The sequence below is a fragment of the Nesoenas mayeri genome (genome assembly GCF_963082525.1).
Source record: "Nesoenas mayeri genome assembly, chromosome: 2".
Classification (NCBI taxonomy): domain Eukaryota; kingdom Metazoa; phylum Chordata; class Aves; order Columbiformes; family Columbidae; genus Nesoenas; species Nesoenas mayeri.
Genome location: NC_137543.1, coordinates 114,127,982 through 114,151,559, shown reverse-complemented (window position 1 = coordinate 114,151,559; position 23,578 = coordinate 114,127,982). Strand labels below are relative to the sequence as shown.

The 23,578-nt window shown below is 44.2% G+C and overlaps 1 protein-coding gene across 1 annotated transcript in view; it reads right to left on the bottom strand.

The window, feature by feature from the left end:
* The window catches only part of AOAH (acyloxyacyl hydrolase), a gene marked incomplete at its 3' end in the record, with an annotated part of 82,532 nt that overhangs the window by 6,801 nt on the left and 52,153 nt on the right, over positions 1-23,578 (bottom strand). Inside the window, exons 15-21 of the mRNA XM_080338718.1 lie at positions 17,558-17,594; positions 16,464-16,538; positions 9,525-9,697; positions 6,729-6,787; positions 6,588-6,647; positions 4,908-5,004; positions 1,605-1,681 (exon numbers count right to left, since the gene is read on the bottom strand). Of these exons, the coding sequence (XP_080194844.1) occupies positions 1,605-1,681; positions 4,908-5,004; positions 6,588-6,647; positions 6,729-6,787; positions 9,525-9,697; positions 16,464-16,538; positions 17,558-17,594 (578 nt within the window). The remainder of the gene's footprint in view (positions 1-1,604; positions 1,682-4,907; positions 5,005-6,587; positions 6,648-6,728; positions 6,788-9,524; positions 9,698-16,463; positions 16,539-17,557; positions 17,595-23,578) is intronic.

Here is a 23,578-nt window from a genome sequence, read left to right as displayed (position 1 = left end):
TTTGGACTTCTCCCTGTTGGTCTCCCATGGCTGAACTGACAGCACAGTCAACAGGGAAGCTGCTGAAATGTTGGAATCCATCAGTGCTTAAAATGCACACCTTGAAGTACTTCTCCATGGACTGCTCTTTCTCAGCGTGCAAAACAGCATTGCGTAGGGTTGTTTGGTGATGAGGGAGTGGAAGTGAATATATGCAGGGTCTTAGCTTGCATCATAAAAATGTTCCACAAATTCACCCCATGCTTTTGAGCAGGGAGAGCTACCAAGTGGCACTGCCGTTGGCTGGGTGGCGTGGTGGGGTTTGCTTGCATGGCTTGGTTGTGCTGGGGTGGAATAGAGCACACAGCTGGGAGCGCAGAGGAAAGCAGCAGTGCCCTACACAACGCCCTTCTCAAAACTGCTCTTGTCATGGCACCACAAGAACATCACTGAGTGTCACTCCTTCTTCTCCCAGCTGACCTCCAGATGTGCACCTCTGGGCAGGGATGTTGGGAGTGGAGTTGGCTGCTTGGACAGCACATTTCCCTCATGGCAGCAGGTAGCAAGAAACTTCTGGCCCCATTGCTAAGTATATGGGATGGAGAGCAGCCGCTGATGCTGCTGTCGGGCAGATCCCTCTGGCAGAGAGGGGAAAATCAGCGCTGCTGTTGCTGTGCCTCCCCATCTAACCCACCTCCTGCAATTTGTCCCCTTGTAATTTAGCCCAGCCTAATTCTTGCTTCAAAAGCCAAGATTGAAAATCATGGGAAACAGGAGTGGTCTTTGGTTTTGGGGTGAGCCATTGCTGCTACAGGCTCCACACAGGATTTCAGCTCCACGCGATATTTCATCTCACAGTGTTTTTCTCAGGGCAGTATGGGGAAGACTGGCTGCTGCTTCGCTCTGTGTGTTTGAAAGTTGAAGCTAGTGTATAAAAAAGCAATTGGCTTGGTTTGTAGCTGATGGCAGAACATGCTCTCTCCAAGCATTTTAGAGAGTCAGAAAAGAGGTACTTTGAAAGCGAATGCAGTGGGAATCGGGCAACCTCGCACTCACTTAACAAACCCAAGCAAGGACTTAGAGTGGAGCAGCTGCTTCTCCTTCCCTTTCATTTATTTCTGACTGTAAACCTTCCCCTGCCACTTGTCCTTGGAGGCCAAGCAAGCGGGAGAAGACTTCATAATATGTAGCCGCAGAGCATAAAGCAATTTAAATGCATAGCTTCAAAAAGAAAGCTTTGTTCTGCTGGGGACCTCAGAGGCTGAGGCTGCAGGGCAGGGACAGGCGCTGGCTGGAGGGATCCTCTCGGGTTTTCCCAGTGCTGCCCCACTGCCCTGATCCTGCAGAACTCCCGCAGCAAGGGTCTGGTTTTGTGGTTTAAGACCTGTTTGTCCAGGGTACTGGTCAATGAGTGGCAGAAAGCAGCACAAGACCTTGCAGCAGTTCAAGCAGAGTGCAGGCGGCTGAAATAGGGACATCTGCCCTGGGGCTAAAGCCATCATCTCATTTAAAAGAGAAATCCCGGAAACCTGAATCCCTGCGGTGTGCCAACCGTGCGCTTGGGGCAGCACTGGGTGCTGGCATCCCCACCTGCTCCTGCCCATCTCCCAGGACCGGATTTTTACCTGGCTGGGGTGGAAACCATCGACTGGTTCGATCAGCTGCCAGGGCTCACCTCCCATCTTCTGCCACTCCTCGGCCGCTGCCAACAAGATAAGGAGAGGGGTTATCACCTGTGACCACGTAGGCGCCCACCAGATGTAGCTCCCACTTCCTCAAAGCACTGCCAGTATTTTTAAGCACACGACAGCTCTGCATGAAGATTATGATAATTCATATAAAGTTGTCAAAGCCAATATTGTGTACAATCCCCTCTCCTCGTGGCAGTATTTAAGCCTTTATTGTTATTTTTTTTCTCTGTTATATTTATGCAAGGAAGCGCTTTGAACACAAATGACGGTAAAACAATTCACTTTCCCTCCCAACTAAGACAGATGCTGTAGCAAGTAAGGCTGTAAATTATTTAATACTGATTTAATGCTTTTGCATTTTCCATTTTAGTCTCATCTTCAGCAGTGTAAAAAAAAAAAAAAAAAAAAGAGATAAATCTGCTTTTTAGAGAAAGATATGGTAATAAAATATTTGCATGGGCTGATGTCTTCAGGAATAGACTGTCATTTTCAGTTACTTCTCTTCTGAGCAGTCTTTTTCAACTCCAACAAAACAAGCTTTTGAATTACGTAAGCATGACATTCAATGCAAATGATGCTGTGCTGTAAGCCCCAGAGCCATTAGAGAACTAAAAATCTCTCTCTCTTCAAAAGGGCTGCGGAGTGATCAAACATGAGGCTAGTGGTTATGGCATTAACAGACTGTAAATTCAATAATTTCTTTTACAACGACAGATTCAGAATTCTTAATAACATTACGCAGGCATCCTGTCAGGAGGGAAATATTCTCCATTCAAGCACCACAGTTTTGACCGAGACTCGTGACTGTTTGTTGGACCCTGGCTATTGTGTCAAGAAGTGATGTCTGGGTCTCTGTAGTAACACTGAATTCACAGAAGGGCGTTATTCCTGGTTTTACTACAGGAACCTAATTGAGATGCATTAGTCAACACCCAAAGTAACCTATTTCAAGACACAAGGCTTGTAGCTTTGTTTCAGATTTGCAATATATTGGATACAACACATATTTGCCTTAGATTACACCATAGAGCACACATATAGGCACACAGAATGAGCTTGCCTAACTCCTTTTATATGATGTTACGTGTCGAGGATGAGGCTATATATTGTGTTTTACTTCACAGAGGAACTACTGTTCCAGTGCCAGAAATAGCAGAGGAGTAAGAAAGATAAGTAAGGTTTATATCAAGATAGGTGAATTTAGACCATTATACTTGACCTCCAAAAATCCTGGAGCAGTTAAACAAATATCTACCAGCTTGAGTATCTCCAGAGTTTGTCTTAAAAGTGCCTATTGCCTTGTCTAGACTAGATTGGAGTTTGCTCTCATCCACACCAAGAAAAAGCCAAAACAAGCAACACCTCTCTCCTATTTATTGCACTGCTTCTTAAAGAAACCACTGCGTTCTACAGCCAAAGGCAATATCTGAGCTTCAATGGCCATGTAAACCTGGAATAAATGCTAGTTTACTCAATTTTTACTCCAAGAAAGCTGGGAGCTGCTATGTGTATATATATGTCCAGGCCAGCCTGAAATCAGTGTAGTCATCACAGCGTGCAACCAATGCTAAATATTTGATGGCTGGAGAGTTTAGGGGGGATTTGTGCTTGCTTTAGAAAGAGAACAGAAAAGTAGGTCAGCAGCCATAGCTGGCTTTTGAGCACACTCATGAACTGACAGCTTTCCTGATGGGAAACTCAAATTGTTGGCTCCAGGGCTTCAGGAAACTTTGCAAAGTGTTTTTCAGAGTTGATGTTAGTATGTGCATGCGTGATTTTGTTTACCTCATTTATTTAACGCGATGTAATCAAGAACAGCAAATTATATTAGATGTTTATTTTCATGAAAGCAAATAAATTACCTAAAGTTAGTAATTTAACTTATTAAAGTAATTTGCCTACCCAGCAGGTAGTTTGTTCCAAATCCTAATGACTTGTTAAATATTAAGTAGCTGAGGCAAAGGGCACAAAGAGACTTGAGTATCCTGAAACTCTGTGCTACAATATTGAACTCAATAGTAGAGGCCACCTCTCCACGATGCAGTTTTGGACAGAAAGGCTCCCTTCCCCATCCTCTCTTCTTTACCTCCTCCTCTGTGTGGTGTTCATGAGACCCAGAACCAGCTTCCTGAACTGGGTCATATAGGTTAAAATAAGTTTGCGTGGCTGCAAATGAGAACTTTGCAGTAATCCTAGGCTGTTTGACAGCTTTGTGATTCCAAGGACAGCCAGGCACTGATGGGGAGCGGTGTTTGAGATGTACACCTTGAAATATTGCCAGGGTGCTTCTGCTGACAGGGATCTGGGGACAGGTGTCTGTCCCCAGCCCTGCAAGGACACAATCCACCCATGTTCATGGCAATGAAGAAAATTTTTTGGTTCCTGTAATTTTTTTTTTTAAGTGTCAGTTGCAGAACAAGGTGATTTAGGTAATGAGCTTACTTAATGTCAGTTAATATCACAGAAGGATGAGTTTTGTAAACTCTTCAAGTCAAAAGTTACAGCAGTATATAGGTGCTTAAGGAAGCATATGAAAGAAGGTAGCTCATCCTGGCAGAGGTGCTTCTACTTTTGAAAGCAGTGAGTTGAGACAGGGTGGCTGTGTTATTCAAGCAGAAAAACTGTCAGAGAAAAGTTATCCTTCCTGAGGCACTGCTCATCCCAGGGGAGTCAATGTGAAGCCCAGTCAGTGATGTTGGACACTACAGCTCGTGAAGACCACCTTCACCATTGCAGATATGCCACCTCCAGCCCAGATGATCCATTATAAAAGCAATGATCAAAAATAAAAACAAATCTTATGCACTGAGATAGGTTTGAGATTTCTTTTTTTTTCTTCATCAGCCAGATAAGCTGCAGTGGACAAGCAGGAGGAATATTTAGCAGAGGCTCATCTGCTGTCCCTATCACCTCACCACAAACACCTCCTGACATTCGAAGTGCAAACAGTCAGGGTGCTGTCCACCAGGTTGTGGGTGCCAGCAACTGGGAGCAGAGGGGAGGTTGTGGCCCCCAGGTTGGTGATGTGGTCTTGTCTTAGCAGAGGTCTGTGATCACCCCAACCAAGAAAGCCAGGAGATGGCATTAAGGGTCCTCCCTTGGCCTGCCCGCAAAGTCAACCAGACTGGCTGGCTGTGCTGCCCTTCTCCCAGTACAGAGATAACATATGAGGAGCATATCAGCAGCCCAGCACTTGACTAAATGCTTCATGAGAAAGACAGGAAAAAAGCAACTTACTTTGTTTCAGTGGGAAATCCATGTAGAAAATGTCAAAGTTGGCAAATTTCTCAGATCTTGCTATTTCTTTCAGGACATTGGAAAGTTGTAAAGCTCTCTGCAAAAATCAAGCAATTTAATGACAGTTCATTGCTACTCATGCTGCTTTGCATGGATAGAGCTTTTGTCACTGATGTGCAGTCAGGAATTTGAAAGCTAATGTTGCCCTTTTAGCTGGGGGAAAGGAGCTGAAATGGGATTCTTCATTCTAACATAGACTTGCATGAGCATGACCAGCCTTTGGGCTCCACACACAATTCATCATTGCAGGTTGCACTGAGGCCTCAGCTGATGAAATAAGTTTAATACAGCACGTGGTTATTTTACTGGAGACCCCTTTTAGTAGTATCTCTGCACCTATATAAATATTTCAAATTTATTGGTTTAGAGGCCCCTCTTGATGAGTAGCAGCCCAATCTTTTCCATTCCTCTTAAAGAAAACTAAAACTTTTCATACAAGAAAAATGTTCTTTCCCATTATCCTTTCCACTATCGTGTTGTTGGTGCTAATGCTTATCTAGAGGGACCAAATTCTGCTCTTACTTCAGCAGAGTAAACTACCACCATTGTCTACCTAACTGATATATCCACTGTGATTTCTACAGTCGTAACAGAGATCATGATTTCCTAAATATTTAAATTGTGCAGTTTGGATAATAACATAGGCAATTAGTTTCAGACAGGGGCTCAGAAAGAAGATTAATTCATACCCTGCAGACATATGAATTGTTCATGGACAGAAGTTACATGTACTGTATGTTCTGTATTGTTGGTACAGATATATAAACTGCAATCCTGCAAAGATTTAGGAATGTGCGTAATTGCCTTCTCTGAAGTCAAGAGGGACAGGATATAAAATGAAACATTTGTAAGCCTTGGTGAAATTAAGGCCATATTTTTTTGTCTAGTGAATGCAAACATTAATACAACTATACACAGTGATGACACCTTTGATGATATTTGGTTACTGGCTCTTTTACATGGCTGCAGGGGGGTGCTAGGATTAAAAATCAGCTTGTACTGCAAGGGAATAAGTGGCTGATATTATGTGACGTTCACTTCTGCAGTCAGATGTTTAGGGTGAGTTTTAAGACCTCTCTGTTCTGTCTGTTCCCGTTCCTGCACTGAGCTTGGATGCTCCTTGGTCACACCATCTGGCGATTAAGTCCACAGAAATGTGTCTGAGGAAGATTAGCACAAATCCCAAATGAAGACCGGGTAAGGCTGTTGCTCTTGGGCCCTGTTTCTGCTGCCAGTAAAATCTATGCAGCTGGCTTTTCATACTCACAGCTGCTTGATTCACAAGCCTTTTCCTCCTTATCAGGTACCTTTGGTCCTTCAAGGACATGAACAGGAACAGTTTTGCCTCAGGTAGATCGCACTCATTCAGAATAAATTTGGGCAGCTGAGAAGTTGGAAAGGTAATACATTTATGAACCCCTCAACCATGCTGCTTCCCAGAACCTAAGAGGAGTTTGAAAGGATGGGCAGAGATGTTTCCACGTCTCCCAGCCTTTGGAAGAAAAAAGTGTGCTAATGTCTTGCCTTTGAGTTGTTAGGCTTACATCCCCAGACACAGGGACAGACTGGGAGGCCCTCTGTGCAAGAGGGCTGTCCTGTTGCATCCTCGTCCAAACTTACCTCTGAGGTCAAATTCCTGAGAGTCTCATTGGGGGTCAGCCATCCGCTGCAGGGGCTCACCTGGGCAGGTACGGGGAGGTGCGGTTTAGACATGGGAGGAGAAGAGGGGGGGGGCTTGTAAGCTACAGCCAGAGACCTTACCTGGAGGCAGTCGAGGAAAGAATAAATTTGACTGTACGTGATGCCTCTGTTCAGCTGCCCTGCAAAGCACAGAGAAGGAAACCTTGTGTGCCTGATGGCCAAATGTAACTTCATTTTGCAGGTCTATGCATTCCCTTGCACAGACCTCTCAAGGAGGAAAGGCACCCCAGGAGCAGCAACTCCTCCCAGGTTAGCGCCATGCCACCACAGCCAGGACGCAACAGAGGTGGCACCCATTCATACGTCCCACTAAGGCACCCGTGTTCCCACAGCCTGCAGAGCCACTTTCACCTCTCCAACAACCCTCTTGGCCTTTCATGGGTGATTTGTCTTGTCTGTGGGGTTATTCATCATGGCCTGTGCCAATCTCCCAGGTGCGTGACTGATATTTTATCTATTAACGTGTCTATCACCCGCCAAACAAATGCAGGGTTTGCAAAGATGAAGGGAAAATTGGAGGTAACTGCATATACTCTGAGCTCTGCATTTAGCTTGGAGAGGTTAGGCTTAAACGGGAGGAACAATTTTGCTGTCACGGAGGATAGCGGATAGCGGATATTCAAGCACCAAGTCAAACACTCATCTGACATGCCCTGAGATTCACTGTGCCATGCAATAGCCTGGTTTGTCAAGAAAAGAATTTTCTTGACCTTTGTGCTTCTTTGGTAGCTACAACCAAGTTGGAAATTAAATGGCCACTCCGTTCTCAGTCCTCTGAATTTGCAGTGCACTGATCACCCTGTCAGGCTTCGTTATTCCCACAGTGCTGAAATATGAAATGCTTGTTGTTGTTTTGAGAACTAAGAAGCGTGATCTCTCCCAGGTGAAATGGGCTCATCAGGTTGCTTTGCAGTGGCTCCCTGACAGAGATGTGATTCCTGCCTATCTCATGGCTGCCCATCACCCAGTATCAGCTGCCTGAGGAGTAAACGATGAGGAGCTCAAAGATCTAGCGTCACTCCTGGATATTGGGATGTCCCAGACCCGCATAGCCTGAAAGCATCGGGCCCTGAGATGGGCTCTCAGAGGGACCAGAGATGTGGCAGAAAGCCAGACCAATGTCTGGTCATGCGTGCCTGGCAGCCAAGAGAGGAAACCTGTTCACAGCCCATCAGAGGATCTGACAGAAGTGATCTCTTGCTATAAAACGTGTTGCTTAGGATTAATTGGGTCCCTCTAAGGCAAATCAGCCCCTCTGAAAAATTTCCAACTGGTCCTATATCACTCCTGATTTGGTTTGTGCCAAAAATGCTACGTGTTTTCTCTGATAATTAGATATCCAGTAGAGGAACAGTCCCTGTGATAAACATGCACGCAAGGGAAAAAATATGTTTACGTGATTAAAAAAAAAATTATCACAGGCTCCCCTTGCCCTGAAAGGGACAAGATTTTTCTTTTATTTTTATTTTTTTCTGCTTTCACTTGATAGTAGCATATTGCTTACTAGAGAAAAATGTAGCAAGATGTCAGGAATAGAAACGGAGACCTCAGACTTTCTGAGAAGAGACAGTACTTTTGAGGGGTAAAATAACCCACAGTAGATAATGCAGAAGCTGTGAGGCAGTAATTCGGGAACCTTGGGGAAAACGTGGCACAAAGTCTGCTGAAAGTGCTAGTATCCAGTGGATGCCAAAATGATCTGAAGATATAATCTACCATTTTAATGATGCAATTTAGCTTTTCTCTTCATGGATGAGAACTAAGATGACAACTTTCAATTTGTTCACATGCAAGAGAACTTCCTTTACCAAAACAAAACCAACATGCTTTTGCTCTGAAATTTGACAGTGGAACGGCCGTGACAGTTCCTTGTACACACATTTGACTGGAGAATAAAACTTACATCAGCTGTTTTGTATTTCTTTCCTACCTGCATAAAATATTTCACCTTCTCTATCCACTGTGGGGTGGTATGAATTTGTAGCTTCCAAGCTTCCCCGCCCCACAACCTCCTACGTCCCCAGGGAAACATTTCCACACTGACCCCAGAGGGATGGCCATCGGACTAACCAAGGATGTCACATGTCATTGCCTGTGAATGCAGCCCACTGTGATGATGTTCCTCCTTGCTGCTTGGCACAGGATGAAGCCAAGGAGCAAGTGGTCTGTTGATGGTCAGGTGCACGCTCCGAGATGACAGTTCCCAAAGGCAGCCTCTGAACCTCTGAAAAAACTGCCCCAAAGCATCTTGCAGCAACTGCACTCTGAGGCAATGCCTCAAAACACGCCTGCAGGTGGTGCGAGGTTTCAATCGTCACACGTATAGGTAGGGTAGGAGGTGGCAGGCACCCAGTGCTTGTGGAAAATGTATTTCTCTAATATCTAACCAGTCTTTTGCCACCCCCTGACTTAATCTTCTGTCCTAGCCCACATCCAGTTTTACCAAGACATCCATCAATCAGTGAGTGGAGGTGTTTACCAAATGTCCAGCTACACCTGTAGCTGGACAACAAGGATGAAGTGCAGGCAGGCTGGCCACAATTTTGGGCCATGGCTGAGGCACATCAGCCTGTTTGCACATCCACAGCAAGTGTTGATCCTGGTTTGGAGCTGAAAGATTCCAGTTTGGGGCAGGGAGGGCAGGTAGGTTAGGGGTCTGCCCTCTACCTGCCCTGTCCTGCACTGCAGACAGTAAGCTGGCTCTTCTACTGTTACTGCACAGCCTCATATTTCTCAGACCTCCTCCACCCTGTCTGGTCTGCTTGAAATTGTCAATAGATTCATAAATTATTCAGGGAGAAAAGGCAACATGACCTGGCAGATAACCAGGAGGACCCCACAATACCTCATATTTACCTAGAGGATGGTATCTGTCATGGAGGTTGTCCCAGAGGAAGCGGCCATCTACCAAGCCTGTTAAAATCACGTGGCTGCCGTTCGGAAGATGGGAGTCCAGGTATTGTAGAGCTTGCACCACGTTGGAGAGCATTTCTTTGGGTGTAGTCATGTGAGCCAGTGTGTCACGGTTCCTGCAGAAGAAGACGATGCCAACAGGACACTGTGTTAGGTAATACAGTGCCCTCCAAAAGGCACATGAAACAGCAGAATTTTCTTCATTGCTGTTCTTCCATGTTAAGTAAGCTAAACAAAGCCTTACAAAAATGTTGCTACATGTTTTGGTCTCTCGTTGTTATTGCCAAAATCAAAAGTGATATTGAAATCTCCCTTGGTGTAACCCTTCTCCCTGCTGAAAACAGACAGATGCATCCTGTTTTTATGGAGTGGCATCCTGCTGTGGGTTAACCCCGGTGGGCAGCAGAGCACCACAAAGCCTCTTGCTTGCTTCTCCTCCACCCCACACTGAGGCAGGGGAAGAGGAAAGGAAAAGTAAAAGCAAGAAAACCTGTGGGTCAAGATAACAAAACAAAACAAACAAAAAAGTTATTGTTCAATAAGCAAAGGAGAAGCAGAAGAAGGAGAAAAGCAAGCAAAAGCAGTGATGCAAAGACAACCACTTATCACCTACCATGGTTTCCAGCCAGTTCCTGAGCAAAAAGTGGCTAAACCACCCCACCCAAATCCTCTCCTCTCCCTTTTATTGCTGAGCATGGACTATAGACTATCCATTCTGTCAGCTTGGGTCATCTGCCCAATTGTGGGCAACCCCAATCTATTCACTGGGCCAGCAGAGTAAGAAATAGAGGAGGCCCCAATGCTACGCAAATACTGCTCAGCAACTGCTGAAATAGTGTGTTATTAGCACTGTTTTGGTCAAAAATCTAAACCACAGCACCACAGGGGCTGTTATGAAGAAAATTAACTCTATCCTAGCCAGGCCAAGCACACCTCCATGAAGAAAAAAGCCTTAGCTCTCATGCTGGTTTTATTCCACAGCTTGAAAATGAGTGAGTCTTTATTTACAGTGCAGAGAGGCAAATGAGAGCCATGAAGCAGACTATGATCACATTGGTTTCCTGCGGTGTTAAAGGTCCATGTAAAATTACTTTGGTAACCCTGGCGACTCACTCTTTTCAGTTGTCACAGAGCATCTTAAGCCATTTGATAGTATATAAACCCAGGAACTTGCCCAGATGGAGTCCTTAAAAGTCCATCCTGCCCTTCATGTACTTCTCAAACTCCAACCTGCAACTGACATTTGACTGAGCTAATATCTACCTCAAGTTTCTTCAGGAAAAGAATCCATTGCCCTTAGGGGATGTAGGGTGCTGCTGCACCTAATTAAGAGCCTCCATGGTTCAGATCTGAACAAGGTGGAAACAGTTCTGCTCCACACACATGGCTTCAGGGTGCAGGATGACCTACAGATGGGTGACAGGAATGTTTCTTTCCATATGAGTTGCCATGTGTAGCTTACATTCAACATGTTCTTTGATTATGCAAGGTAGAAATATCTAAGGTAGCTTTGTCTCTCATGTGTTGAATGCCTCGCACTACAGTGCTGTAGGTGGGCAGAAGAGTAGCAAAGGGTCTGGAAAAACATGGGAGACGGGAGGAAAGGGTAGGAGGCCGCAGAGGAGAGGTATTTAGGTTAAAATAGTCCTCAGAAATGTTCATTAGGATACAGGAGATTTTTTCAGTGTCCTACATGGACTGAAAGCCCACGTTTTATGGCTCACTGGCAGGCCTGAACCTCTTCAACTCACAATCCCAGGTTCAGGTTTATCTTTCCCCTCTTGCATTTAGCTGTAAATGCTGCACAGGGGAAAAAAATCCTGAAGTTGAAATAAATTTCAACTTATATAAGCAAAACAAACAAGCAAAACCACCCCAGGCTGCCTAGAGAACATTGCTCTAGTTACGTTATTAAAACAACCACTTTATTACAGAAAAAGCGATCACCCGCTCTCCCCCGGAGAGCTATCGCCACGCTCTCATGCTGCATGTGTCTGTAAACAGGGGCTACAAGCAAGCAGGTGAATGCTGTCCAGAAGATAATGTCCCATCCCAGCAAGACAGCATCCATGGGATGGGAGAGACTCCAGCTCCATGGAGCCCTGCTCCAGCAACACCTGGATGCAGAGCAAGACTAGCTCTGGGAAGAAACCTTCCATTGTCTGGAGATGTCCCACTGCCCTCTCTCAGAGCGAAGAGTCAGTGGGATAGGAAGAAGGATGCCATTGTGTGCTTCCACAAAACCCAAGCAGCTCCAGGGTGGCCTGGGACCCCTTGGGGCGTACGGAGAAGAGCATGTAAATATGTAAGTTGCCTTTGTTTTGAATTGAGAAAGACAATAAAGACACACAATTGCAACATAAGCTCTTAAAAGAGCCCTCAGATATAGCAGCAAGGGCACCATAACCAGGATTTGGAGCACATTAAGGTGTGCAGCCATGCATGGCGTGGACCATGCACCTTGGGAATCAGTCTCTTGTGACAGTTTTGGTCCTGCCTTGGTGCTGCAGTTCAGCTGGACCAAGGCTTTCAGAGAGAAACCCACAACACCTGCTGAGGAGCTGATCTTGTTGCTCAAGAAGAAAGACAGGGGATGTCACTCCAAGTAGTGTATAAAGTTGCACTAATATCCATCCTTAGTTTTTTAGCTATTCCCACATTTTCTCCTTGTGGGCTTGCAGGGAAGCCATCAGGTCAGCAGCCAGGAGGCTCCATCCTGGTTCTTTCCCTGAGAAAGTCCTTTAATCCCTTTCATGGCTTCCCAGGAGTCAGAGAAGGGCAAACTTGATGCTTGCAGTGCCAAGGGAGCTACTGGGGAATCAGGTAGGATTTATTTTCAGTGAATAACAAAGAAACAGGAGCATTCAAAAGTGTTGTTCTGTCTTGAGGCATTAGAAATGTTTGTGCTCGAGGGGTGGAGATGCTGAGTCCCATGTGAGAGAACGCTGTTCCCTAGCAAGAATTTGGGATTCTTCAGTAGGCTGCAATTTGCACACAAAATAATAATTAGATGAGTTCCCTGGGCCCAGAAATTTTTCTTAATGCAGTATGTGTTGCTGAAGCATTTGAGACTTTCTGGTTAGGGAGAACTGAAAAACAGCATTAAGATTCAGGCTTATCCTTGTAACAACCACCCAAGCAAGGTACTTTTGAGATAAGACTGTGGTTTTGCCCTTAAATTACTTCACTTTTTGCCCCCAGGTATAACAGCACTTGATTTTAAAGTACTACTCTGATGTAAAGCCTCTACCACAAGTCAACACACCAGTGTGAGACGAAATTAATATGACATTCATAATTTCACTTTCTTTTGTCATTCTCTGCTGAAGTCATGCAAGTATTTCAGTGTGTTTCTTCAAATATCCTTTCTGTGTCAGGTTATGAAATTAAAACTGATCGAGAAGCAAGATGTCTTGTAGTCATGTTTGTTTTGGGCTCTGCCATAATGACTTCAGGTGCCTGGATGAGGACTGGGGACTGTTGTGGTACCCTCATATAGTCCCCCTAGGAGGCATCAGCCAGTGATCACCTCTGTCCACCTGGCACCTCTGAAAGCTGATGTTGGCCACAGTTCATTGCTCCAGAATGTAGCAAGAGGATGTTAATATTAGGATTCTTGCTGCATTGGAGCTGGGTATTTTAGGGAGCTCTCCCTACCCCACTACAATACACAAATACACAGCTCCTGGACGTCACACCACCATGGGTACCCCACCACACATACAACACAGAGAGGTCAGACAGCCTCATGCAACCTGTGCAAAGCTGTTCCAGCTTTCCTCTGTCACAGAGACCTCCTCCAATCCCTTATAACTGGGTCTGGCATAGTCCAAACACAGCTCTCCACCCTCCTTCTGCATGAAGTTCATGGGCCTGGCCTGCCATGTCCTGCAGGGCAGCAATTCCCTCCTCTCCATACAAATATCCCCCTAGCCAAGGTTTCAGCTACACCTCTGCTTTCCAGCCACATGCTGTTACATGCCCAGGGTTTGGGCACATGAGGCGATGACCTGGTGAGTGTTCACACCACGTGCACACACACGTGCCACATGCACGTACGTGGAAAGCTGGATCCACAGCTCAGCTCCAGATCACTGCAGACAGGTGGCATGCCCAGGACACGAGTGCTAGATGTGTTCCATGATTGCATACTATTCTTAGGGCTGCAGGGGTATAGCAGTGCTTTGGTGAAAAGTGGCCTTACAATAAAGGCATGTTATTCTCTTGCTGGTGCCAGTGTCAGCTTGTACAAATTTCCTTCCCGGTGGCTGCCTGCTCACCCTGCTTTGCTGCTGTCACCTTTCTGTTTGTTGTAGATGTCATAACTGCAAAGCTGGGAAAGAGAGGCTGGATAAATGGTGCATTACCCCAAATACAACTAATAGGTGTGATAATTGTACATTATTTGAGACTGCTGGTACTCATTATTTTCGTCTCTTTTTTTTTTCTTTTCTTTTCTAGGTTTATGTGTCCCACATTTACACCTCAGTGGGCTGAGAGATACCATTGCCATCTGTCTTTATTTTTCTAACCCCCGTTTGGACACCACAATGTGGAGACTACTGGGAACACGTAACACAGGATGCCAATTTCATTATCTTTCTCCTCCACAAACATCCATATTACTCATTGCCCCGCACTTTGCATGGAATTAAATACTGGCATTTTAGCAATCCTTTGGCTATGGGCTGTGTCTCTAGTTTGCTCAGCACATTTTACCTTTTGAAGGTAAAATACAGGACGTGGCCAGAAAGGCTCTATTACTGCAGTTTAAAGCTGTCCTTGAAGAGGCTTTTTATTTGTCAACCCCAAGGTTTGAAGGCAAGCCTGTCGGATGCTCCACATCCTCCATAACCTCTATGGGTACATCAGGGCAAGGGCAGCTACACATGGTGACCGGATGCTGAAAAAACCTCTTTCCACTGTACATCCCACTCGATGGAAACAGCATGTTGCTACAGAAGCTGCAGCATCTTTCCTTGCTGGAGTCACAGGGATCACTACAGCCTGATAGCCTCTTTTGATGCTGTAAATGTGTTGGAAGAAAACAGAGAGCAGAAAGAATTTGAGCAGACGAAAGTGTCTCTGCCAGGTAACAGAAGCTGGGATAAAAAGACAACAGAGTTTCAAGTAATAAATACTGTTTTGTAACATACAAATGGGCGAGGCGAGGTCAAAATGGTTTAAATTTGTGGAAAATTTCTTTTTACTTCAGGCAAGAATAGAAATCAGTGTTAAAGATAGGGCAAGTGAAGAGAATAACCTGCAGAATGAGGAATAAAACAAAGGAAAAAGAGGTGTTTTTAGCAAAGCTAGTGAAACAGCAGAACTGAAATATGTACACAACAGAGCCTGGGCCAAGCCTGGGAGAAGACACCTCAAGAGACTCTGTGGGAGGAGCCACAGACTTTATTGAAGGTGTTATTTAGCGCGGGAGGCTCATCATCCTGGGGTGGTTGTAATGATACCTCCATAAGCTTCTCAATAAACAAGGGCACAGGACAGTCTTGTCAGCAAGTATCAGGAGGTCTGTGAATGCTTTTTCCCACTCAGCTGAAGGGTGGTGGTGTTACTTTTGAGGATTTGCATGCTCTTCCCATAACAGGAGGGTGGTGCTGAGGGCAGATCTGGCAGTTCCGGGCAGTGGCGTAGGGAAAGCACGAACACCAGAGGGAGGTGCCAAGGTTGAAGGTGTCATGGGAGGTTATTTCTGCTTGCTACCAGGGAAGGACCTACAAGCTGGCCCCTGTGGTCCCACTTCTAGCCCATCTGAGGGCTCTCAGGTGCTGCAGCAGCAGGGAAAGCCCTGCCTAGCCTTTGGCCGTCCCTGTCTGGAGCACAACACCTGATGTGCAAAGTTTCAACCCAAGCACTTGCTGTTCAACAAAGTTTTAGGGTACCAGAACCAGGATATTTTAGTTGTGAATCCTGAAAGCCTGCATAATAGCTCCAACTTTATTATGCGATCTGCAGGTGAGACTCTTCAAAGGCTCCGGAAGGGGACTTAGCTGAGCGTACGTCAATAAGTAAAATGAATGTTTTGAAAGTCTCCACATCAGTCATACGTATTTCTTATGCTTAAAATAAAACCTGAAGATTCATCATGGTGAAAGTAATGTTAACTAAAACCAGCACTTCGACCACCTGCAAAACCAAAACTGTGGTAGGTATGTGCTGTGCATTGGCCTGGTGTTTATTGCCTTCCCACTACCGGGAGGAAGGGAAGCATCCAACTAGTGACCTCTTGGCGTCCCCGAGAGCACTGTTAATGGATAATGCCAGAACTATTAGTTTTGAAAGCTTCAGTTCATTCTCCTGCTGAGCTTATGACGTGAGTAAAGCCAGAAAGACAAAAAACCTTGTCAGGAGAGCACAGCAAAGACTGCAGGCAGCGTGCAGCAGAGGCAGGGTGAAAATAGACCTCAACAGGGCACTACGTTGTCATTCTTCAGAAAAGGTAAACCAGTCATGCTCTCCCTGCTGACAGGAGGTGACACACTGGGTAAGACGCATATATATGCTTTTAAACTATTTTTAATTTTTCTTTTTTCCTCCTCCTGTTGTTGTTATACTTTGTTTCATCTACTAAGTTAGAAATATTCTACTTCAGACATGCTATTGGTCACTTTATTACCAGGTTGTAAAAGAAAGAAAAAAAGACAAGCTCTGAATGAGGACCGGTAGGTGACTATGACAAATACAGGTAAGGCAACAACCAGCACTTTCAGCAGAAAAATACGAATGAAGCACAGACCAATAGCAAAGAAAAATGCCAACACGGGGAAGCGCAAAGCAGTGAGACATAAATGTCCAAGCAGCCAGCAATACTCTAAAGAAGTCAAATTTATGGTACTCTAAATGTTAATTTGGTTTACACCTTACCCATTGCAGACATCATTCCCAATTGTAGCATAGATAACTATGGCTGGATTGTCCAACAGCTGGTTTCTGGCCAGGCTAAAAGATAAATACACAGCCATATTAATGGGGAAATACATTCTCAGTGTCTGAATCACACACCATGCTTGCATGAGATCACGTTTGGAATTAGCTCATTTAGATTTGGCCAATGCTCAGATGACCATGCTTCTAAATTTGGGAGATTTTTTTCCCTGCAGTTTTGTATTTTAGTAAGATTTCTGAAATTTTGTTCGTTTGTTTGTTTTTCACTTCTCCCTTTTGTCCCTCATGGACTTGTCATCTTCAGTGTTTTTCCTGCTGGCTTTCTATCTTCTTTGTGCTATTCAGAAGCCAAATCAAGTAGTTTCATCCTGGGGCAAAGACATAAATCAAGATGGGAAGTTTTTAATCAGAGATGGGAGAAGAAGACTATGTTTGGCTGACAACTAAGTTTATGTGTAGGACTGGGCTCAAGATCGAATCAGGATGTGGTTTAAAGATCAGTGCTAGAGGGCAAGGATTCATTACTACTGTTTTTTGGAGGAGAGAACAATAAATCCCTTAGGATGTGAACTATGTCAGCATCAAGCAAACTAAATCAAACCCAGCTGACCCACAGCCCATACAAATTCATCTGAAAAGGAGGGTTGCTGCCGCTCACTATCCAGTAGCTACTCAATCATGTCCATATGGAGATAACACAGTGGGCCTGCCCATGTCTGTCTAGATTTTTACACATCAGGAGTAGCACATTTAGGGGGACACAAAGCACAGATTTAGGGAAAGGCTTAATCTCTTCCCTAAAATCACTGGAAATGCTCCATTGGCTTAACTGGGCTAAGACCAAGGCCAAGATGTCACCAAGATGGTGACAGTTTTTCTTCTGTTGATGAACGTTTATAGCAGAGAACAAATAGCCAGCACTTCAGAGCACAGTGGCCAAGGGAAGCTGTGCTTTTTGGGACATTTGTGCATAATGCATTCTTTACAGTACTTTGCTTGTTTATTTCCAAGAAGCAAGACTCCAGAAACACTATGTGCTCCCAATCAGCACTGGAATCCCATTAAACACTCACCTTTTTATTAAATAGCGGAGGTTGCCTGAAGAACCACCTGATCACACATAGTGGGAATAAGAGAAATAGTAGAACATCATTATAGTGACAAACAAAAGAACATGCAAAACCCAACTTCATTGCATGTTTCCAAGAATGTAGAAGCATTAAAAATAAAAATGGAACAACAACCCTTCTCTGCAAGCTTTTTGGGTGCTGGCCCTATCCAGCAATATCCAGGGGCCTACTGCCTCTCACTTGAGTCCTACGCTTCAGACTGCAGGAAATCAAATACTTTTAAGTGCTGGGTTGTTTGAATCCAGCTTTTAATCTAGATCTGGCAGCTTCTTCCCATCTGTTGAACATTGTAGTTTCTTGTAAACCAGCCAACCTGACTTGTCAACAGTTGATCTACTTTTAACTTTCCCCATAAATTGCAAAGTGAACTGTTCTCACTCTTCTGAGAGAGTAAGCGTCTCACAGCTATACCATGTTGGGACAGATTCAGGTCCTAAACATAGGCACCAAGTGCCATTTTTGACATCCCAGAGTATCCAAGACACCTGCAGCAGGGTTGGCAGATACAACACAGGATGCCTGAGAGATTGTGCACTTCTGGAAAGGCAGCTGACAGTGGGAAAGACACTGTAAAGCATCTTAAACAGCACTAGATACCAACATTTGGGTGTCTGCATCGCTCTCCCCATGAGTGGCAGTCTTATGAAAAATAGCATTAGGCCAGCTGCACCCCTCCCGAGAAGTTCTGCATTTCAATGGTAATCCGCCCAAATGGTTGGATACAAAACTCTCCTCCTCCGGGAAAAGAGCTAGCTACACCTAAGCATCTGTGAGTGCCTACAATTCTTCATTTATGTCTTGAATGAGAAAAGCATTCCCAATTAGGAAAGCTTTTATGCATAAAACTTACTAGCAGATCTTTAAAGGTTATGCATATACATCCCAGCTACCCACAGCGTGCAAATCAAAGTCCATCACCTGCGATGCAAGAATGATAGCAAACAAAGAGACAAAAAGGGCTTTATGCTTTGTTCAAGATCAGACCAGGACTGTGATTGCAAGAAGCACACCTCACAGCAATGTACAGAAATATAAACTTCAGAGAAGCAGGCCCTACAGGTTGTACTGGCTTTTATTTTGCAGCGTTTTCACTCTCTTCTCTTTTTTCACTCCTTCTCCTCTTGTGTTATGCTTCTTCTATTCTTCGCTCAGCTCTTCCCTGGTCTCTCTTCTCTTTTCTGCATTGTGGCTCTGAAACTTGCTTTGAGGAGCAAATCCTGTCCTCCCCGCAGCTCTTGGGGAGAAACTTGTGGACAGAACATCATTAAATCCCTGCTGGATTGGTATAAGGGAAAGATCTAAGAGATAAACCCCTGAGGTAGCAATAGTACACTTTGCATTTTAATAGTGGTGCCTTTGTTATTATCACTCACAGTGATGCCAACCACATATATCAAGGAATCCTTTATGTTTTAAATAATCCAGTTCTTCCAGGCTAAAAGTGAATATATCTGTCTGCTGCTTCTCTCCTGAGGGTTGCCGGTCCATTCAAAATCCAGCCCTTCTGCTGAGAAGCTCTTTTCAGTAGAATAAGAACCCCACAAAATCCTTCGAAAATACAGCTTGGAACATAACTACCAACAGTAGATTTTTTTTTTCTGTTTAATAGCCTTCTTTTAGCTAGAGTTCAACACCCCTCTGTTAAGCCATTCTGCTGCATGGCTTCCTGGACTGAGGCTGCAGTTCCAGCACAAATAAACTGCTGGGATCTCTAAAAATTAAGAAAGTATTTACAAAAAAGTAGGAAGCTGTTCTTGGTTATGTATTACCCCCACCAGCGCAGGCAGTTATAAGCAGCTCTGTGGAAAGCTTCAGCACAATTACAAATCAAGTAAAAACATCAAGAAAATGAAGTGAGTTTTTAGAGAACTGTTTTCATGGGTAAATTGAGTCTTCAAGGAAGTTTTTGTGATACAGAATGCAATCTGTAATGAAAACATTCAAAATGGGATGAGTCTGAACAGCTACCCTCACGCAACTGAATGTCCTGGCAGCTATTCCTGGACCCTTCCTGCCCCCCTCTCTGTTGCTTGCCAAACATTTTCAGACCAGTGTCGTTTTTTAGTTTTAGTTTGAGGAGTCAGGGTTGGGTTTGTTTCTGCCTGCAAGCAACCCCAGCTTTCATAAACCTTGCTATACTTCAGATGCACTTCTTGATTTTCTTGCTCTCATACCTTATGTGGCTGACAAGGAGCAGCACTAACGTGTGCTGAAAGAGCCTGGGTCCAGCTAGCAACAAAAGGACTGCATGGCTGAGAATAGCTGATGGCCCTCTAATCCTTGGTCCTTTTTGCTGTAAAAGCAATTGGAAATTTAACACTGCAAAGGAAAATGTCTCTGGTTTCCCCAAATGAACTCCAAGTGGGCTACAATTTCCAAGACGTGAAGGAAAAAGAAAAGTTATTACTTCTTAAATGTTTTTGAAGCCAATGTGAGATATCTGGTGCTTGATGGTTCAGTGAGCCATAGCATGTGCTAATAAGGCATAATTTTTCTGGTCAATGGCAAGAACCTTAAAGAGACAGATCAGATTACAAATGGCAAAGGAATATACAATACCTGTGTTTTGAAATAGCATACATTATCCAAGTACCTAATACAAAACATGGATGACAATCACAAGATTGTTCTGTAATTATTTAGAAATTCTGAGGGTCTTCATTTTCGCCATGTTTACCTAATGATTTGTTGGAATATTTTAGCAACTGATTTTACTATCAGGATACTCCTATCAAAACAAGGGATCTTCAACACGTGCTGGAGAACATTTAGAAGTACTTTGTGACTCCACACCTGAGCGTTCATTCCTGGCCCTCATACCTGAGGATCCCGCTCATCCAGTCAGAACCCAAAATCAGCACATGGCCTACAAACCTGTGTGAAGCTGCTGGAAGGCCAGACACCAAAACCATATTGGAAACAATGAACCAGTAAAAATTATCTGTAGAAAACTGTTCAGGAAGCCACTTGGATGGAAAACATTAGTTAGGACTATGAGCAGCTTGTTGTGCAGCCACAAGCTGAAAGCAGTAATGGTGGCACAGAACAGATTTGCTTTAGATTATTAACCTATACCTCATATACCAAATGCCTTGTGGGGTGCTCAGTGAGCAAAGCTGATCACCCAAAATGAACACCAGCAATTCTGATGCAAATAAATACACAGATCATAGGTAATATAAACAGAGAGCTGAGGGGCACCATCCCTCTCCCTGGCTGAACACCCTACCCCTCAGCAGGCTGCAGAGGAGGGAAAGGTCCACCATCTCCAGAGGATAATGGGATTTTTTAAGATAATAGGATCTTTTAAGAAAGGCAGAAATCCTGCTAGCATGGATGTTGAGGCAGCCTTCCTCCAGGCTTAAGATGCATGTCCTGGGAATGGCAATGGGGGAAAGTCCTTCCATGCTGAGCTCTGACACAGCACTGGTGTTTCCGCTGAGGGGCTGGAGATGACCACTGTTCTTGGTCTCCAGCTTGGCTTGTCATCCCTGGGCTTTTGGCTGCATGCCTCTCCCATCAGAACTGTATCTCTAGTGTCTCATCCTCTCACTGTGCATATGTGGGGTTGTGAATCATAATTTTCAGAAAGGTTAAGTTGTTCCAGGTGGGGCTAAGGTCAGGTTGGCGGCCAGATTTTTGCTTTACTGTCATTAAGAGCAGCCATTCAAATTCTCCCATTCAGGGAAACTACTATGCCAAATGAGGCAAGAAAAGCAAACCTTTACAATGCAGTGTTTGTGCAATGATTAAGAGAAGATACTGAGGGAAGATATCCTGGGATTTTTCTGTCACTTGTAATTTCCCCCTTTATAAATTCCCTTCTCAATTTTCTTCAGAGCCTTTTCCCTGACACAGGTTCACCTCCTTTTATCCTGCAGATATCCTGCAGGTGTCTGTAGGGTAAGTGGAAAGGAGATATGTGAAGTGGAGAGAAAAAGGAATGATGAACACAGTGAGAGACTTTAAAGAAAAAAAAAAAAAGGTCTGTGATGGAATTGGGAAAAAGGAAGAGCAGGAAGAGCAGAAAGTACAACCCCCATTAACTCAAAGAAAGCAGAACACGGTAATAGCATATCGGGTACTGAGATGAACTGGATATAAATGAGAAGAACCAGTGACACTTAGTCATCCATTAACCATCTATTTTGGCCTTTTTTTTTAATTCTTTCACCAGAAAGCACATATAGGGGACTGCAATAATGGGAGCCACCAGTTCTAGTGCCCTGCGACTTACAGATGAGAAAGAAGCTCCCAACTCATGACACCAGATAGATTGTAAAACACTTGTGCAGAAGACCCAGAGCCTCAGGAGCACCACGTGTGCCACAGGTGAATAAGAGGCATTGCCAATGTCATCAGTGCTGGCACCAGAAGGCAATTTTTTAGGCAAAAATGCCCATCTGAGCCTGGAAGTGATCCTTGCTTCATGTCACCATCCCTGCAACCTTTTCTGCCTGGTAAGATCTGTGTCACTCAAAGGTGGGGAGCTGGGGCAGACCCTTTCTGATCCTAAATCTCAAAGGAAATCCGGAGCTTTTAACAAGTTTCCAAGCATTACTAGGGGCAGCAGAGCTCCTCACTCACAGTCCACATGACTCATCTGTTGTAGAGGAAGAGCACCCTTATGGAAAGCCAAATTATCTACCCAAGGAGAATAAATTTTCCCAAGCTTCTACAGCCAGTTTTCTGAAGCATGAAAATTAATTAAATACAATAGAAACACAATGAGATAATCATAGAATAATCAAGTATCTTTTAAACCTGCTGTTGGGGACATCACCTAATCTAACACACAAAAGCTAACGTCATAAACCTTAATTTCTAAGGGAGATTACTGTCATCTCTTCATAAAATCCCTTTGACAAATTTAATCAAACTCCGTCTTGAAACAACACAGGGTTTCTGTTTTGTCCCCACTCCTTGATTTTGAGGGCTGTTCTAGTTTATCTCTCCTTTATAGTAACCTTTTTAAAAAATTTCCTCTCCAAATAGAGGTAGGATTAATGATTAATTAAATTCATGTTCTTGTAATCCCTTTTAATTTTTGCTTTGCTCAATTGCCAAGGTGTCTTAACATCCCCTCAGAAATCTCCATTGCCCTAATCTTCTCCAAAGCCCTTCTCTGCATCTATTCCCACCTAAATCTGTCCTTCCTAAGCAAAGGGGACCAAATTCTGAGGTCTTATCAGTGGTTTATACGAGGAAGGACTTTCTCTAGAGAAAATACTGTGCATGATGCATTTTGCAACTGCCTTGGTCTCTTTCCAGCTTTATCCCGCACTACCAACTATTTCTTGAAATTCCCCTTTGCATCCCAATGCCTCTCTCCTTCCGCTGTCTCTGGCTGATGAGCCACTAGTGTACAGACAAGAGTTTCATCATTAGCTCTGAAATGCATGTACCGTACAATTGTATTTTCTGCAATTTCTGTCACTGCTGTTCCCAAGCTCACCTAAATTATTCCTGTGAAAGAAAGTGGCCCAATTCAGGATGGTTAATATGGAATTTTGCATCATTTACAGATGCTGTCCAGCATGCACCTTGGTCTTTGCTCTCAGGTGAGCACATCAAGTCTTAAGCAGCGTTACCCTCAGGAGAGAGCATGAGGAACACAGGTCCTCTGCTCAAACCCACTGCTCTTCCCTGCTTAGGTGGTTCTCCACCCACCTCTTATATCTTGTATTAATCTTTCTTTCTTCACTGTACACAAGCATTTCCTGTGAGGTACCATGCAAGACATTTAATTCGAGATATATTAGGTCTGCTGCATATACCCTTGGCAACTCAAGATGTTATTTCATAGAGAGGTGTTAAGCCAGTCTCATGAAATTAATGAATTAATTAAAATTTAAGTGTTAAATTTTGTCCCAGTTTTGGTTTACCTATGTGTCCTTGATTATTCTTTTAAAATCTTTTCTAAGAGCACATGAAGATGCCTGCACCACTGGCCTCTCCAGTTTT